The 18,188-nt window shown below is 38.6% G+C and overlaps 1 protein-coding gene across 6 annotated transcripts in view; it reads right to left on the reverse strand.

Annotated features, from left to right (window-relative positions):
- GALNT11 (polypeptide N-acetylgalactosaminyltransferase 11) overlaps positions 1 to 18,188 on the reverse strand; it is a 52,810-nt gene that overhangs the window by 11,537 nt on the left and 23,085 nt on the right. For all 6 annotated transcript variants that reach the window (XM_042802236.1, XM_042802235.1, XM_033009724.2 and 3 more), the window contains 6 exons: positions 17,587 to 17,753; positions 13,110 to 13,235; positions 10,532 to 10,781; positions 7,645 to 7,762; positions 5,616 to 5,768; positions 2,883 to 3,101 (listed from right to left, as the gene is read on the reverse strand). In XM_042802236.1, the coding sequence (XP_042658170.1) occupies positions 2,883 to 3,101; positions 5,616 to 5,768; positions 7,645 to 7,762; positions 10,532 to 10,781; positions 13,110 to 13,235; positions 17,587 to 17,753 (1,033 nt within the window). The remainder of the gene's footprint in view (positions 1 to 2,882; positions 3,102 to 5,615; positions 5,769 to 7,644; positions 7,763 to 10,531; positions 10,782 to 13,109; positions 13,236 to 17,586; positions 17,754 to 18,188) is intronic.

Consider the following 18,188-nt stretch of genomic DNA (forward strand, 5'->3'; position numbering starts at 1 on the left):
GGAGAAGAAATTACTTAAACACAAACAACTTCAGAGACCTGCGTTGTTTGCAAATATATTTTCAAGAGCATTTCAGTAACTGAAAAGCCATAGTTACAACTATGTTATTTTAATGTCAGATCAGGGAAGAAGAGCATATTTTCCAAACACCCAAATGCTCATTCCAGTTCAAATGCACTGCATCACCTGATTTGCAGTAATGTTGTATCAGAGGACTAGATTCAGGTCAGGAGACAGCCCTGTGATGCAACACTGGAAGCATCTATCACCAAAGCAAACAAGGAGTTTCTTAGCAAGTTAGCAATCTCTCTCCTGGTCTGGGGAATGATGGCCACCCTAGAAGTCACCCAGGAGGTTTTCTGTAGAGTTGGAAGATCAGGTTTTCAGATCTTGACGTATCCCCAGAGAGTTACTCAGTGAGACAAACCACCTCTCTTGTAGCTTTAAATTACATGCATGCCCTGAACTAACTGGTGGCCAGCAGAAGACTTCTTTTCAGCCTGATTATTTTTCTTCCCCTGATGTGGTGGGGATCAGCCTAGTCAGGCAGCAATCACTGCCTGCGCATCAAGAACTGCACTGCGCGCAGCCGAAGGTACAAAGGAGGAAGGCAATCATTCTAGCAATGGCCACAACTACGGCACGTCCTTCCTCGCAGCAGAGCCCCGCTCCCTGCCGAGTGCCTGGGAGCGCATTTGACAGTCACTGGGTGTGTGCACGTGTGGGAGATGGCAGGGCCCCAGATCTGGCATACACATTAAAAATCATTATTTCCAATCTGGAGCTAAATGCAGAGGAAAAAAAACATTTGCTGTCCTGAACTCAAGGCCAGGCTGATTAATTAGCTAGCTGCATTTTATTACGAAGACATACATAGCTATCTCAGTATTTGTATTAATTCTACAGATTTTTAGAAACCAAACAACACTTCCAGTAATGAAAAGGAAGAATTGTACCATCACATGATAACATCAGAGAGGGCAAATACCAAATAATATTCTTTACTAAACACCATTTCTGGAAATAGCTGTCTCAAGGCACATCAACAGCCTCCTCAAGTGCACCATGTTTCTCCTGTTCCCTACACACATCTGAAACAAATTACACAAAACATTCTAAGTAACATTTCCTCACACCCTAGAGACTTCTAGGAGATCTCATTTTCATCATTCCTCACTCAACAGAAGGCTTTCAAACCATGTAGCTATATGAATTTTATACGATTTCTGTCCTTGTTTTTATTGGCCATGATGATCAGCATTTGATAACACTGTTAAGAACTGTCACAATTTGTGATCACTGCAGTTATTCCCAGCTCTCAAACCAACACTTATCTCTGGCCCAATTAGTTTTTGAGAATAAACTGGGATTTGGAGTGATTCATCCCAAATCCTAAAGAGTCTGGCATGCAGTGGTGACATTGGCTGATCATTCTGTTCCTTGTAGGCATCTGGAAATAGTTTATACAATCATCAGAGCCAAAGCTGACTCTCTCACACAATGCTGGGTATAATTCTTGAACCCTGGAGAACAAAGCCAAGTAACTGCACTTTTCTGTGTCTGGTCTCCCCCTTCTTAAAGGGTACACAAAGTTTTTCTCCAAATTAAACCATGGGAAATTATTTCTAGGAAGATTTCCCCTTAAGTGTTGTTGAGGGATTCAGATCCCTCAAGTAGCCTCTCCCACGTCAGCAATTCCTTAGTTAAACTTCTGTCTGAATGAAAGCAGAAAGCTATTAAATTTAACGGCGGGAGGTGGGGAAGGTCTGACTAGAGGAATAACAGCATTTAACAACTAGGGGAATCATCTCACTGTATCAGTTTTATCCAGGGAAACTATGCATGTTTGCCCTAATAAATAACTTTACAGCTTGACTAGGATACTATTATAAAAATCCTGCAAAATTGTGGATTCACCGATAGCTGCTTCCAAGCAAAAATCTAATGATGTCAATAGGTTCTGCATGAACTTGGGTCCTCCAGCCTGAATCTACTTGCAGGAACAGCAACTGTCAATAGCTACTGCAGCCTGTGTTACCTTGTGGAGAGGGCTACATTGCTATTTAATGCTTCCAATTATTGAGCTAGAAGGGAATCTGGTACACATAATCTATGTGCACATGAAATAGTTTATTCAAATGTCTTCTCATTCACAGAGAAGACCTTGAGAAAGTTGTCTTGAGTTTGAAATTATCCATTATTTTGGGGAAGCGTAAAAAGCACACATCAGATGAATTAGGTGCTGGAAAGAACAGATACAACTGTATGATGGCTTTGCCTGCATACAAACCCATAAACATAGGTGTCAGAGCTAAGGGATGAATTTAATTATTATTTCCTTCATAAATACACGTAAAAAAATACCTCTTCACTTTGACTTTGAAGAAAAAAGAAGCAAAATTAATTTTTTGTTCATTATCTAACAGTCAAAACTAGAAAAGCCATCATCAGTCTCAGATGCAAATGTTCATCTTTGCAGAAAATTATCCAGTAAAAGGAATGGGTTTGGAAACTAATTACATTGTACTCTTATCATAAGCCAACAGAACATGAATATTTGACACCAAATTTCTCTATCCAAATCCATCTTTAAGACCAACAGCCATGAAAGCGCATTCTAAAGACATCAAAACTTTACAAGGCAGAGCTTAGTAGAATAGTATCCAGTCTGAAGATTACCTGAAATATAGATGAGAGTGAAACCGATTTACCTTGGTCTGAAGACACAAATTCTGTTATTTTTAAGACAGCTTGTTGCAAAACCAAAACTCTGTGCTCTATTGAAACAGACTATTGTTCTTGTATTTGAGCAAATCTTTCAGAAAGAATTTCAAATTCATAAATAAAACAGAATTCTATGTTTTTAAGAAAGTTTATCTTACCCTTCCACGCTGGATTATTTTCGGTCGTTTCTGTGCTCTATTAATAAAAACTGGCTGCGGAGCTTTGGCATTGGGCCCAGATATTTGCATCTCAGGATATATATTATCTAAATACCATTTAAATGACTTGCAGTTCAATCTTTTTCTCAATTCTACACGGTCAGTAATATTTCCATAGTTCCTCATCCTTAGCTCGGGTCTCAAAGCAAAATACTGCTCCTGTATTTAAGAGAAACAGGTTGGGGACAAGAGGAGAAGAATTTCAGATTATTTATTTCAACTTTTTCCTGTTAGCAGAACTCCCAAAATTTAGTTTAATTTTGCTAGTGCTTTCAACCATTATATTTGAAACTGGCATTAGGAAATTCCACTGTTTAGATAGCCACAGGAGGTGAGATTTATCTTACCTAACTCTGAATTAATCTTTCTAAACTCTTATTTTTGATGAAGACACTTCTCGGGCATCTGCTCACCTTTTTTAGATGCCAACTTGAGGAGGAAACAAATCAGCCCTACACTCCATTGGCAATAAAGGCATCCTAGAGTCATTAAGTCAGAAACAGATGTGTATATCGTCATCTTCATCTGGCAAAGGTTTCTTTAAATTATTTTGTCTAACTGATTGTTTTTGTTGTTGTGGAGTTAAAGTGTATTTTGTCTTCCATAGTTTCCATCCTTCCAACTTTACAAGGTACCAGGGCAAAAAAATTCTATATCAGAGTAGACCTATAAAGGGGACTACCTTGTGGAGTTCAGTTTTTCCCATTCATCCGCATCATCTCCAGAAAGGCTCCACCAGTGTTATTTTTTTCATGTTCTGTTTTATGATTAGACTCAGAATTGTACCTGGTTAGGCAAGGACTGATTAAGAATCCAGCTCAATCTAGGAGCTGGTTCAACTCGAATGCAGAGGCAATGGGGACAAACAGGAATTCATGAACATACAATGTGGCATGAATACTATTACCGAAACTAGAAGAAAACTCCCCTTGTATAGTCTTTAATTTCAGCTAGGAGTACAGAGCTCATGAAAAGGCATTGTATTTGCACACTAACTCATTTACTAGATATTATTTAGAAATCATTTTTCAGGGCACTGAGCTATAGTATTTTGTTGGGTTAATCTCTAGTAGACATCTGGAATTTACTTCCTATAATGTGGTTCTGACAGTTTTCAATTACCTACTGCTATCTCTGATATTCAGATGACAGACAGTATCATCTCAAGACAAATTACACATCTGTCCTTATCAACATTTTTGATCTTTTAGATATGCTTGATGTATCACTGCTATCTTAATAGCAAAGGAAGGGGAAGCAATAAGTACATTGGACTGTTGAACAACTCTGAGGAAGCTTGGAGATGGACTGGACATCACTATCAGAAATTGGTCTGCTTCAAAAAAGTAGCTCTGCTATTACAATTGTGTCTTTCCTAGTTAAAGTACAAATTTTAGTATCCTACCTTTTCTGCATTATTTATTTCCATTGTATACATGAACCTACTCTTTACATTTTGCCTTTGACAGTAATGAAAATGTTGGTGTTTCCCTTCCATTATGCAATTTAATTTATTAAATATTGGTATTTGCTCTTTGCTGCAAAACAGGTCCTTTACATCTTTGTACCATTCATCATACAATCACTTCGGTAAATTATACTGGCCCTATATATTTGCATTACACTTATAACACCAAAAATATTTCCAGGCTTGCCTTCCATACCTAAATCTGTCATAATGACACTCTCTGGCAGCTATCAGAGAAGTAAATTAGAAACAAGTGGAAACATTCAGGACGCAAATTGTGATAAGGGACTGCTAGAATCAGAAGTTTAAGTCCTTGTTGGACAAAGCAGCATTAGCTGGAAATTATAACAAAGAATCAGTTCCAAGCTTCAGAGAAAGCCACCATTAATCACAAAACAACTGTGCCCAGACACCAATAAAAGGGAAAATGATAGATCAAATCCACTGATGCATTATGGAGATGGTGAATGGAGATAAAAATTAATGACCCCTAATAGGTTTCTCAAACTGACTGAACATCAAGATAAAGGATGGGGTTTGAAACATAAACCTCTAAAGAATATAAAGTTAATAAAATATATCTTGTATAGAGATTGTAGGGAACACAGGAGCTGGCCACAGAGCAAATCCTATGGTCTCACAAGGCAAAATGTCTCCAAGTACCACAGAGATGAGGGCTTCACAAAAACCTGATCCACATTCAAAAGCATCAGTACCAAGATCTGAAGACAAGGAAGGAATTCGCTTGCCCTTGAATCCAGAAGTCAATCCTGATTGATCTTCCAGCGCAAGACAGACTAAGAATCAGACTGATAATTAAAACAGAAAGCAAGCAATCAACTAACAAAATCCCCATCTCACCAACATGGAAACTACCTGAAGGCATATAGTAATATATGACTGCCACGTAATACTGATTTGGACACAAAGCAATGCAGATCTTACAAGAAGTCATGAATCATCTTTTCCCTCATTAAAAAAAAGGCATAAAACTGTATCTCCTGCAGTCAGCAGAAATAACAGGGAGGAGACTTGAGCACTCAAAAGCCAAAAATTCCTACAGAATTTTGGAATTCATATAAAAATTAAATCAGACTACAGAAGGAAGACCCCATTAGAGGTGCTAACAGACACCACCATGATACAGTCCTTTGACAAACAAGCCAGTTAATAACCTTATTTCCTGACCTAGAATTGTCTCTTACCTTATATTCATCCATCCACACATGTGCCAGCCTCAGTGAGTTATGAGCCATAGTGTCCTGTCCCCCTGGTGAACCATAGGGACGTCTTTTACGGAAAATGTGTCCCACCCTGGAGCAGGGGATGATCAGAAGTCTACCACCACACATCCAGATCTGTCCATACAAAAGTAGAACATACCTCATTGCATATATACTGACAAGGCTCGCTACCTTACTACCTTCTCCCCTTCTTCAAGGGATACTTAGGTAGGTTTATGCATTACAATAAGATCAGGTGTCAGCAACATTGTCCTACATGTTATGATTTCTCACAAATCAAATCATTAGGTTGTCAGGTTAGAGAAGACTATTTTTGTAATACTGTCACAATTGCCACATAACATGTCATTGCTTTCACAAAAAATAATAGTAAATTTTCTAAAATTTTATGCTCTAATGACCTATTAGAAAACAGTGAAATATATCAGCTGGGATTCAACTTGAAGATTAAGATATCTAAATTTAAAATTGATCTAAATTTATCTAAATTTATATACCTACATGAGAATTACATGTCCACACTCCCACGATAGATAATGAAGTTCTGGCGATATCAAGGGAGCCTGAGATCTTTTCAGCTAAGTATAAGCACCTATTTATTTTACACAGCTTATTTATTTTGTTTCTGTTAAGTATATAAGAACTCAAGAAATACAGTTCGCATTCAGATATTACATTTAGGTGCCTTAGTCCAGCTCCATTGCACCCCAGATCTAGATTTCATTTACAGTCTACCTTCCATTTATTTTTTCTAATTTCTTTTTAAACTTCCTCTTCAAGCAAATTATCATCATTGGCCCTTTGTTGGACTAATGTGTTCTCCAATCTCAGAAAAATCTTCTCACATAGCAGTTTATAATCAAGTCACTTTAAAAACTTCTCCAGGATAAGATAAAGTCTAAAAGTTGTTTATAACTCTCCCCCAGGGACAAGGGGCTTCCAAACTTTGTAAAGCTCTCTGAATATAGTCCAATTTTTCAAAGTCCTTTTTTATCGAAACTGTGTATTACAAACTAACAACAATAATTTCTTCACACTCCAACACTTCTACTCAGATAACTAATAATTATATTTCGTACTAAAAACTTGAAAAAAATGTGTTTATTCAGTACATACCCCTTTAAAGTCACTCACATTTATGAAATGCCAGTTCTTATTTTTGAGCTCTAATCTTGATTTATCTAATGACCTCATTTGACAGACTTCTCTAAAGTTTTGGTCATTTTGTGTTTGGTTTTGGGTTTGTTTGGTGGGTTTTTAGATGCTAACTTCACTTTTTAATTCCCTTTTCATGTTTATCATTATAGCATGGTTCTTGTCAAACTTGTTGGTGAATCTGCTTCATGAAAGTGAAGAGGTAAATATGACACTAAGCACAAAAAGTTGTTTTTCTTTCAGTGGAGTGATATGGAAGGCGAGATAAAATATAGGAAGCCAAATGAAGTATCACCTTCAAATCTCCTGATTTCTCATTATTTTCCCAACCAAGCTACTTCTCTACATGACGCTTAATTGAGTCATAAAATATTTACATTTCCAGGCCTTCATAAAGGAGGCTGAAGTGTCTGAAAAGTCCCAAACATGTCTAAGAAAATATAATAAACTTACTTATTATCAATGTCGCTGTGAGCCACCCACCTTTTTAACTGAGTTGTGAAATTCATTAGACATTGCCTATAAACTCATTTCAGAAATGTTCATGGTTGTTCTTTTCTTATGCTTCTCTACAGGTATTATGAAATGCTCCACCAAACAAAGAAAAATCCACAAACATATAACTACAGAGCTCAAAATTCTCTTTAATCTTCCCATTAAAACTTGAAGCTTATTGTAAAGGCAGTTACTGTGTGCTGAAGGAATCCTTCTTGGGAACAAAAGTGCCAATTTCTGCTTGAAAATAGCTATTCCAGTGCTAAAGAAATTGTACACATGGAAGAGAAGCAGCCAGACACTGAGGCTCATACTCCAATAAACATAAAAGCCAGATTACCCGAAAAGATATTTCCAGATTTTCTCCTCCCCAGATGTCCATGCCACTATCGTATTGTCCAAGTTCATTAAAGTACTCACGATCCATAGCAAACAGGCCTCCAGCCATAGTAGGTGACCTAAAAAGTAATATTGAAAGTTCATTCTCTTTTAGAGAAAAAAAACCCACTAATTTTAGCTGAATCAGCTAGTCTCAAAGCTAAAATTTATATCTACATAATACAATTTAAATCCTGCAGACACTAGAAATCATCAGCCCACACTTCTAGTCTCAAAACATTTGCAGATCTGTGAGTAGTATTTGTGAACTTTTATTATTATTTCAATACTTATAAACCACATTTGTTTTTATAGTGAACCCCAGGAAAAAGGATAGGACAGAAAAAAATGAATTAGCTGTGTCTCTACTAAAAAAAAAAAAAAAAAAAAAAAACAAAAAAAAAGGACAAAACAAAATTTAAAAAGTAAAAACTTGTGTAAGTTTGTAATCCATCAAGTTTTCTACGGTGAAACTTTGGAGCTGACTTTAATTAGATGTGTCTTTACCAGTACCTAGCTCCCCTACAGTTACAAACGTGTACTCTTGCACATACTAAAGTGTTCTTCCCCTTCTTACAAGGACAAGCTATACAGATCAGGCTTGACTGAACTGCAGAACGAATAGAGCCCAGAGTACACATTATTTTCTCATATTAAATTAGATCAAGAATCAAGGTCCAAATTTAAATTATACAAGCCAGGAGGCTGCTAAACGAAATGTTACTCTGTGTCATAGAACTTAACACCAGGAGCAGTGTTGTTTCATCACTGATACAATGATCAATTTATTGGTACGTTATTTACAGTTTATACATTTGCATAGCTGTTCTCTTCATCATTTCCCAGTTTTTTGCCTTGCCTGTCTGTTACTAGAATGGTGCTCTATTATGTAAAAATCTGTACATGATCCCCATTATACAGTCTCTAGATTGTACTGCTACTGTATCACAAAGTTATAACTTGTGGTTGTCCTAGAAGAGCATAAAAAAAGAGTGAAAACACTAAATATGATACGATAGTTGGAACAGACAGTGGGCTGGGAACAGGCTGCTTCTCATCCTTGTTAATAAAAACCTGAAGAAAGCAAGCCAAAGTCTGGATTTCCTTGCTTGTTCTCACACAATTTTCTACTACAGTTTCTGTCACTTTAAAACCTGAGTTGAAAGGTTGCTCTCAATTTTTCCATCCCTGACACCAAAATATTTCATTATGAAGGTCTCTAAAACCTAAAAGGCAAGACTTTCCATTTGATAGAAAGACATCTTCAAAGGTTAAATAGCAATCTAGCTTCTTTTTCAGCTGGCAGAGACCTCTGAGTAGGAAAAGTCACTTTCATACCCAGAAAACATAATCTTTTTAGATGATTAGACTCCCTTTAGCTATAAAGTTCTCTGCCTTTTTCATGGCAGTTTTTCCTAAAAGTGAGTTGAAGGAATGCAACAACAGTGTTGCACACAGCAAGAACTAACGCTCAGGCATTCCCCAGATTAACTGTGAGAACAGTTCTTAACAGAATAAGGAGTTTAAGACTTTCTATGCTGGTTTCCCATTCAGATTTTCCCAGTCTGTCCTTTCCCTTCTAGCTTCAGAAACTGCCACAGTGACACTTTCCAAACAAGCCAGTCAAACTGTTAAATAAATTAAAGGATTTTCCTGGCTTCTCAGACCAAATCTTGTGATGGGTAGACGTGGAAAGACTAACTGCAGAGCTGTCAGACGACAGAAGAGAACCTTATGCTGGAGCTGCTTGCATCAGCCTGAAATGCTCTTCAGCTACTGTCCAAGAAAAGAGAATGAAAGAGATGAGACTGCCCAACTTCTGATTTACTTCATAAATCTTTTAAAAGTACCACATTATCTGCAAGGAGTTGGTTTGTAAAAATGGTATAGTTCTTCCACCTTACAAAGCTGGATTCTGTACTTGGACACCTGCAACTTGAAAAGGAACAATCAGCTTCTTGCCATTGCTCTACCAGCACTGGCCCTTCTCATGAAGGGATTCACACTGAGACAGCTTCTATTCTCATGTCTGAACCATATGTGTCTGCTACTAAAAAAAGGTGTCTACTGACATCATTTTATAGCAGTTACATGTCCAGCAGGAACCAAATATTGCCAGTTCTGTACAGGCAAGACAGCCATCAATGGTTAAGACTCTCAAAAGACCACAAAAACAATACGCACAGGTTTCCAACAGACATTTTTAGGTATTTGCAATGTTATGCAAAGAGACAAGTCATATTTTAAAGATAGTTTTCACATCAGTGTGTGGTCATTTAAGAAGCGCTATGATAAAATAATTGCTTGTTTGAGGAAAAATATAAATGAAATCTAAAGCAAAAAAATTACATTGACATGGAGAATTACCATATGCTCTGATGTTCTTGTCCATCAGCTAGGACACCACCTTCCCATTACCACAAAAACATATTTTCCTGATCTATCAGTTCTTTAGTATTTCATCACAGAAATTATAAAGCCTAGATTAGTGGGATAAGCAGGCTATTACTAGCATAAAGGCAGTTATCAAAATCATCATTAAGCCAAACACATTGACGGACTGGAAACAAACATCCGTGCATTGCTCAAAAGTGAAATTATTGGACAAAGCCAATACAGAACAGTAAAAGCTCCTTACGACTTTAACCTTTAGCAAAAGCTGCTGTTGTATAAGCTTTCTCTGGAAGTGTGCTTTCTTGACATGATAAGACAGATATAAACAAGTCAGATATTTGACAGGTTAGGCATCTGCTTCTAAAATTGCACACCCAGATAACATTCAATAATGCTAAGATGTGCTACTGGTCGCCCATTACACGGAGCTTCACACCACATAGAAGGAACCTTACTTGATTGGAGCAGTGGCTCCCTCGGGTCCTTCCAGTTCTGACAAAGGAACAAGATCCCACTTAAAGTGCAGGCCCCAGTTAAACCCTCCGCGCACAACCGGGGAAGAGCTGTAGGTAAGCGTGTCAGCACTGATGATGTCAATCACAGGGCACACCACAGTCCTGCGATCTTCTCTGATGGGAGTCAGCAGAGGTTGTAACCACATCTCGTTCACCTCACAGTGACTGTCCAGGAATACCAGCACTTTCCCTACAGAGGTCAAAGCACACAAACACAAAGATGCATGGTAATGTGAAACACAGACACATGGGCAGTTGTATGGGCAGCAGGGTATCAGCAGTATCCTCACCACGCTGCGTAACAGAGGGGAAACACCACCTGCACTCAGAAGCGCTGACAAACCAGAGTGTCCACAGGGATTAGTTCAGTCACAAAGGCAGAAGGTAGATGCTGACTATTCACATTGAGCTACGGATTGCTCAAGTCGCCCGCTATTTGCATTTCTTTGACAGGGTTTTGTAGTCATCAAATTTTCTACCCGGATTCAGCAGAGTTACTGTACTTTAAGTGAAATATCATCAGATCAGCACTCTAGGTCAGGAGGTGCGTTTGTTCTAACACAGAGCACCTCCCATGCCTGAGTTAGACTACAGAGATAGCCAAAGATGACAGATACTGGGCTGCATGAATTATCTCCATGACAAAGCTGGTTTTGTTTACTGACTATAATTGCTTTGGGCTTGCTTCATATCACACTTCACCATCCATCCAGCTACTGTTGCAGCTAAGATCTGTGGATTCTAAACCAAGTTATTCTGATGAATTCATTTGCAATCATCCATGACACGGGTCATAACATTTCAATTCCTGAATATAAAGTAACAGAGACCATCTCCCCATTTCATTAGCTCTAGAATGACTGGGGATTCATACAAGTTTAAAAGGAGAGTGAGTGCCCTAAATGGGCATAGCCAAACCCACCAGCATTAGACCAAGAAATGCTCTGGGGTCCCATCAGTTTACTTGGGGATTATCCACCACAGTCAGAGAAGGCAGTTTGATCCATGAGATCCCTTCAAGTTCAACTGGTCTAAAAAGTCATCTGAATTTTTACGATATAACATAAAATTTATGTAACACTAGAATAACATGGAAGACACAGGAAAGAGCTTTAAAGAAAACAACTTTGAAACATACAAATATAACGAGTCACCCTTTAACAAGACAGTATTTGACTGAGAAAAAAAAAAAAAAAAAAGGAAAAAGACTCCAGCAGTTCAGAAAAAGCAATAAAATTACTTAAAATTGCACTAATTCAAATAAATCCTAGCACAGCTTGGAAAGTGCAAGCAGAATTTTCTCTCTGGATTATGCTATTACAATGCTAATGAGTAAACATCAATTAAGAGACTTTATCTGCCACTCAAAATTATTTGAGAAAGTAGCACTTACTTTCTCAGACACCAAAGAATCTAACTGGAAGCATGTTGTGGTAAAAGGTGCACAGTGTACATAAAGCACCAAAAATTGTTTATCCCAATTAACATTCACTGCAACAACAGAAAATCTTGCATAAGAAGCATTACAATTAGACTGGTGAATTAGAAACCAGGTTAGAGTGTACCTTAATAAGGAAACAGATTGCCATTTTAAAGCAACAGTTTTCACATGAAACATGCAGAAAATATTCTGTGACCACACCATCTAGTGCAGATAGAGGTGTTCCTGAGACAACATTCTTACAGGGCAGGAATGGGGAAGATTTACATTGCCTCAGTAAATTTTATCAAATACTGATTCTGTTTTATTATTTCATTGACCCACTCTAAAAAATTAATCCATTTAATTGAAAGGAAACTTCTACAGGAAGAAAACATCAAAATAAAACCAATCTACAGTTCAGACAAGGTTTAAGAGACATTCAAATTTTGTTCCAAATTTTGAGAAGTCATCATTGGGGTGACTTGAAAAAAAAAATCTCCCCCCTCTTACACAGCACAAATTTCCTAAAGTTCATTACAAACTATAAAAACAGTGAATTTATATCTACTCTATAATTACATATAAGCAAGTACCAAGTCTTCCTTGCTTCCTTCTCACTGAGTAACAGAAAAACCTCAGATGAGGACTAATTCAGTAAAGCTATGAGAAATACTGGTGAAGGCTTTATAAGGATCATCATCAACTGCATGATCTAAACATTTCAATACACGAGTAGCATTAGTTAAGGTCTCCAATTATCAATACACAGGTATCACTGAAGACTTTGTGTAGCTGTTGAGATATAGGTTAATATAACAGCCAAAGATCAATGCAGTTAACTCATTTCAAGGTCACTGATATCTGCAGCAATTGCTAAGATGTCTTTCACTTAAGATAGCATTATCCCAAATCTTTCTTCCCCTGCGATACGTTGTGTAGCTTAGAACATGCCATGACATGCAGAGCCCCTACAATGGGCTACAGCAATCACAGGTTAAACATTCAACAACTGAAAAAGCTGCACTACAGAAAGAGAGGTCACCCAATTAACATTTGGCCAAAGTATGCAAGGAAAAGAGAAACAAGAAAGTATACCTGTGGCATGAGAGGCTCCAATCATCCTTCCTCGAATCAATCCTTCCCGCTTCTCATTTCTCACCAGTTTTGTGGTTTTTGGAAGCTGAGTTTTAACATATTCACCCAAGTCCTTCTTCAAGTCAGCTGAGAAAAGGAAAACAAGTTCAACAACATGATGGAAATTGTGAAAGCTTTGTTTAAAGTCCCAAGATGTTTAACTCAAAAAGGGACAAAAACTTGATCAAAAAGCTACCTCAGTACAGCGCAGCTTCAAACCAAGAGTTTCAAAAGGACAGTCAGTCATCCTGCATCTTACACCTGTCCTCCAATTCCTGTGGCCTTTTCTTGTTGTTTTATTCACACATTTTCCTATTAACTGCTTCACTTTTTCCTGCTGCATTAGGGAAACCCACATGGACAAAGCAGGTGCATACCCTGCATTGAAGAGGGTGATGTGACTGAGTCTTCCATAGGGCATGTTTCTGCAGATAATTGGGAAAATATAAGGAAGTGCTTAACTTTTCATACACTGCCACTGCCTCAGGTTTTATACTTAGCCTTCAGTTCCTGAATACTGGATTGTTATCTTTTTCTTCTGTTTGTAAAGCCTTTAGTACAATAGGATTCAAGTTAACTGTGACTACTAGACTCTATGCTAAAAGGAATTACTGCTGCTAAAAAAAATAAAGGCACTGTACAAAGAAATAGCATCTCCAAATTCTTGTCATGGTGACTGCCAGTTGCAGCAGAAGTAGTGAAAATCCTTTCACGTTCCATACACTAGAACAAATGCCAACAGCTTTAAAAAGAAGCATTAAGACACCTTTCATTATCTGTACCTGCTTAGCTGATACAACAGCAGATACAAAGTACAACTCACTCGCAGGTGGTTGCTTTTCTAAAAATCCAAAAGGGTCAAAGATACTGCTGGCAAGCATGTGCTTTTGAAGGAGAACAAAGTTCACTGAAATCTGTAGGCACTACTGTAACTTAACTATCATCAATGGCAATTTTAAGAGTAACAATACTTTTTTCACCTGAGGAAACCCAAGCCGTTTCTAACACTAAATTAGGAACACTGAAGAGAATATAGACACATGAAGACTGAAGTGATAGAAAAACATAACTTAGTAAGCTTATGGAGAAATAAAGAGTAATATTAAGTGAGGAAAAAAAAAAAAAGCCAGCTGAGACTTCATGGAAAACCATGGTATAGAGAGGCAGACAGACTTTCAAGAGACAATATGCTGGAATAAATATTATTATTCTGATAAATGTTAAATCAAATTTTAAAGTTGCTATTAACAAGATTAAATGTCAAAGGAATATATGTGGAAGCCAGAGATGTAACCCTGAGGAGGTACAAGGACTTTCAGGCAGGAAGACTGAAAAGGAGATTCCCAGAAGCAACTCTAATAGTTACGATCTCAGGCTTTGCACTGCAAGGTGGCATTGTCGATCAAGAATGAGAAGCTACCACGTAGCAAATATGGTGCTAGAGAATATTTTAGGACAAAGAAAAGTCTCTGGAGAGACGCAGACAGGATTCACTGGAGTCACAGGAATTCTCTTCCCCTGATCTTGAGTGTGACATCATATGCCAGAGACAATAGGAAAAATTTTTTTTGAGAAAATCTCCTAGAAAGTTGATGAAATAATGTCATCTCTAGGACGCTACCCAAGTAAGATACCCAAATAAGCAGGATAAAAGGATTTGCAAACCTAAAATAAACTCCTGCTTGGATCATTCTCCACCTGATGTATCTTAACAAGGGAAAGACAGTGTGCAAGTGTAGAAAACAAGGGGCTAGCGCAAAGCAAAAAGACCAGTTATCAAACTCAATACTTAGGGCAGATAAGACTGCATGAAAGGACTTAACATACAAGAGAAGATAGTTTTGCATGTACAGTGGGATGTGCAAACTTCTTAAAACAGCAAGGGATGGGGGCAAACAAAAACAAACAAAGTGTCACGTCCATACTGGTAGCTATAATCAGGCCCACAACATAGGCTTGAGCAGCAGAATGTAGGAGCCAGTAGTACCTAAGGGCTAACATGCTCTCAGCGAACAGTTTTCACCCAGACAAACTAGTATTCTGCTGGGTACTGTGCCCAGCCATTGCCTGAGAGTGAATATATCATGGACAATTCTCAATAGGCAGTTTAGTCTCAGACACCTTTTGGGGTTTTCTATCAGCTTCATGTCCCCTTGGAAGACTGACGACTTCTGACATAACACAAAAAATTGCTTCAATAGAGCCTGCCTAAGAAATTTTGCTCCAAGGAGGGAATTGCCCCCTTTTAGCTCATAGACAGTGTCCAAAAATTATATTAGCCATTATCTTGCTCCGTATCTATGGAATGAAGGCTCCTCCAAACAAGAGAAATCTAGGATGGGAGTCAGGGGTGTTATCATTTCAAAGAGCTGAGTTGCAGATAATTTGCTCCTTTTCCGATCTTTGATTTCCTCTTCTCTGTAGAAGAATGCCTCCACTAACAGCCTTCAACATATCCTGTAGGCTGTTCCATAACAGGTAAAGCCTAAACCAAGGAGAAAGAGGTTGTACAAGAAAAACAAATCATGTTTTGCAGCAAAGGGAAAGAAAAATATAACAGTGGGCTCAGCTGAGCCATGGAAATGCTTGCTTAGCTAGTACGACTGTTGATGATTTCAGAATGATTTCAGAAGCTTTCTGAGGCAAAACTAGATGCAAAGACCCAAGCTTTGCATAAGAGCACTGATGTGCAGCAGACCTCCTGTATTTAAAGCTGAAGAAATAGGCAGAATTTCATCTAGGATACCATTTCAGGAAATATGCAGTGTAGGGAAAATGAATTTTAAAAAAAGAAAATATCAGAGAGGCATGGAGATTAAGCAATTTGCTCAAGCTCACAGAAGATTCATGGCACAACCAAAGCCTTTGGCCATTTCCTCAGTCACCACACCAGCCTTGACACTCTCCAGCTGTAAAATTCCATCCATTAAAACTAAGTAGCAGTGCAAACATCAGTTGTATCATCATCACCGAGAGCAGTAATTCTCTGTACAAACAATATCTCCTCCCACCTTCAGCTTCAAAACATGTTCATTTGAAATCCGGAAGGCAAAAGTAGCTACTTGAATGTTTTGAACCCAATTTGGCCTTCAAATTAGCAACAGACCAGAAGAGTGATGGTATTACTGCCTAAACACAAGCATTAACCAAATGTATTACCATATGCAAAAGACTGAGTTGTCAAGTAAGCTTAGTTCTGAATATGAAGGTTATGAAACTTTAGAGCAACAAATTGCACAAGAGACTTTGTAGCAAAGAGTGTGTATTGCTTCCAAAACACAAAACAACAAAACAAGCTTTTAAATATTACACATTCTTCTTAGCAAGGGACAGTGTTTGATCTTTGTTCTCTCCTGTATCTGAACATTTGATCTGACCTCTGAGAAATACACTAGCTGCACAAGAGAATTTCATTCTACATTATACATATCTAATCAGTCTCTTAAAGGAAGTGAGACCTTAACCCAGAAACCAAATGATGAGACCGAGGGAATGAATTATAGGTACCAAAAAAAAAAAAAAAGGAATCTAAAAATCATTTTTAAAATGCAAGAAGATGTGGACTTGTTCAGAGGCAAGCAGGGAACTTGCACAGTCCTGTTGGCAACTACTGCTACACTAACACTTTCTTCAACAGGTATTTCGCTTTTGAAGTGTGAAACACTTGAATTGCATGTCTGTCTTTGTCTTTTCCATCATTCGAGAGAAAAATGCCAGAACATCAATCTTCCAACAACAGTAAAGCAATTCTGCAAGGTCTACCCCTTCAGGGCCCCTCCCACATTGAGGGAGGGGAGGCAGCTCCACTAAGAGCCAGGGACAGCTACTCCTAGGGTGGCCACAAGAGGCTGTGCGAGAGCCACGCAGAGCCCTCCCAGCACAGGCTGAGCTCCATCCCAGCACCCACCAGTCTGAAATGCTAAGCAAGCACAAAAAGCTGACGCACTGTTTCCATAGTGCCACATCAATTTATTTGCAAGACCGCAGCTGAGACTATGTGCATTCAGTTCCTTTCAGATGCATTCACAGTTAGTAGTGGCCCACAAAGTTTATGGGAAGATCAGTGTAATCTGCTCTGAGCACCAGAGCAGCCCAAGCAAGGTACTGTTAAAAACAGCTGAACTATCAATTGCTTAATCAGCCCTTCTGCAAATACATGCTCCTCATTATTAGCTTCGAAACCTGGTTTTGAAGTCTGTATGATACAAAGCTCATCAGTAAAATGGCACCAGCAACAAAGGGATGTACATCGTCTTGGGCTTTTCAGAACATCACACAGATCTACTGGCTAGCACTTTTTGGAGATAGACTGCAGTACAAATTGGTTTTGCATTATGGCTTCTATGTTTTTATAGGACCGGTCAATAAAGCACAGGAAGATATAGGAAGGTCAAGAAGTGTAAGCACCAACCAAGATATTACTGAAAGGTTCTCTCACCCAATTCACTGTTGTCATCCACCAAAATAATTTCATGAAGAAGGTGTGCAGGAGTGCGATCCAGGACACTATGTACCGTGCGAAGCAGGGCAGAAAGCGCTTCATTGTAGAAACAGATAACAACACTGGCAGAGGGCAGATCAGGAGGGTAGGACTTCTCTCTACATCTGCAAACAAAATTATAGTACTTATCACTTTATTTTCAGTGGGGTTTTCATAGTGCTAGGTCACTACTTGTCCTGGGTTTGAGTGAGTGGTGGGTTTTTTGGTGGCAGGGGAGGGGGCTACAGCGGTGGCCCCCTGTGAGAAGCTTCTCAAAGCTCCCCTGGCTCCAAGTCAGCTCCACCTCTGCACAAAGGCCAAACCAATCAGCTGTGCCTCTGCAATAATGTATTTAAGAGGGGACCTGGGAGGAGGAGGAAGAGTTGTAACATTATGTGAACATCAAAGTCAGTGGAAGAATAGAGGAGGAAAGTGTGGGGGGGCGGTATGCTGGAGCAGAGACACCCCTGTATCCTGTGGTGAGATGGCAGGGCCACCCCCCCCACCCACAGAGGTATACAGTGGAACAGATGCCAACTTATGGTCTGTGGAGTGCCCCA

This window comes from Tyto alba, unplaced genomic scaffold (assembly GCF_018691265.1).
Source record: "Tyto alba isolate M040663 unplaced genomic scaffold, T.alba_DEE_v4.0 Super-Scaffold_38, whole genome shotgun sequence".
In the NCBI taxonomy this organism is placed as follows: Eukaryota; Metazoa; Chordata; class Aves; order Strigiformes; family Tytonidae; genus Tyto; species Tyto alba.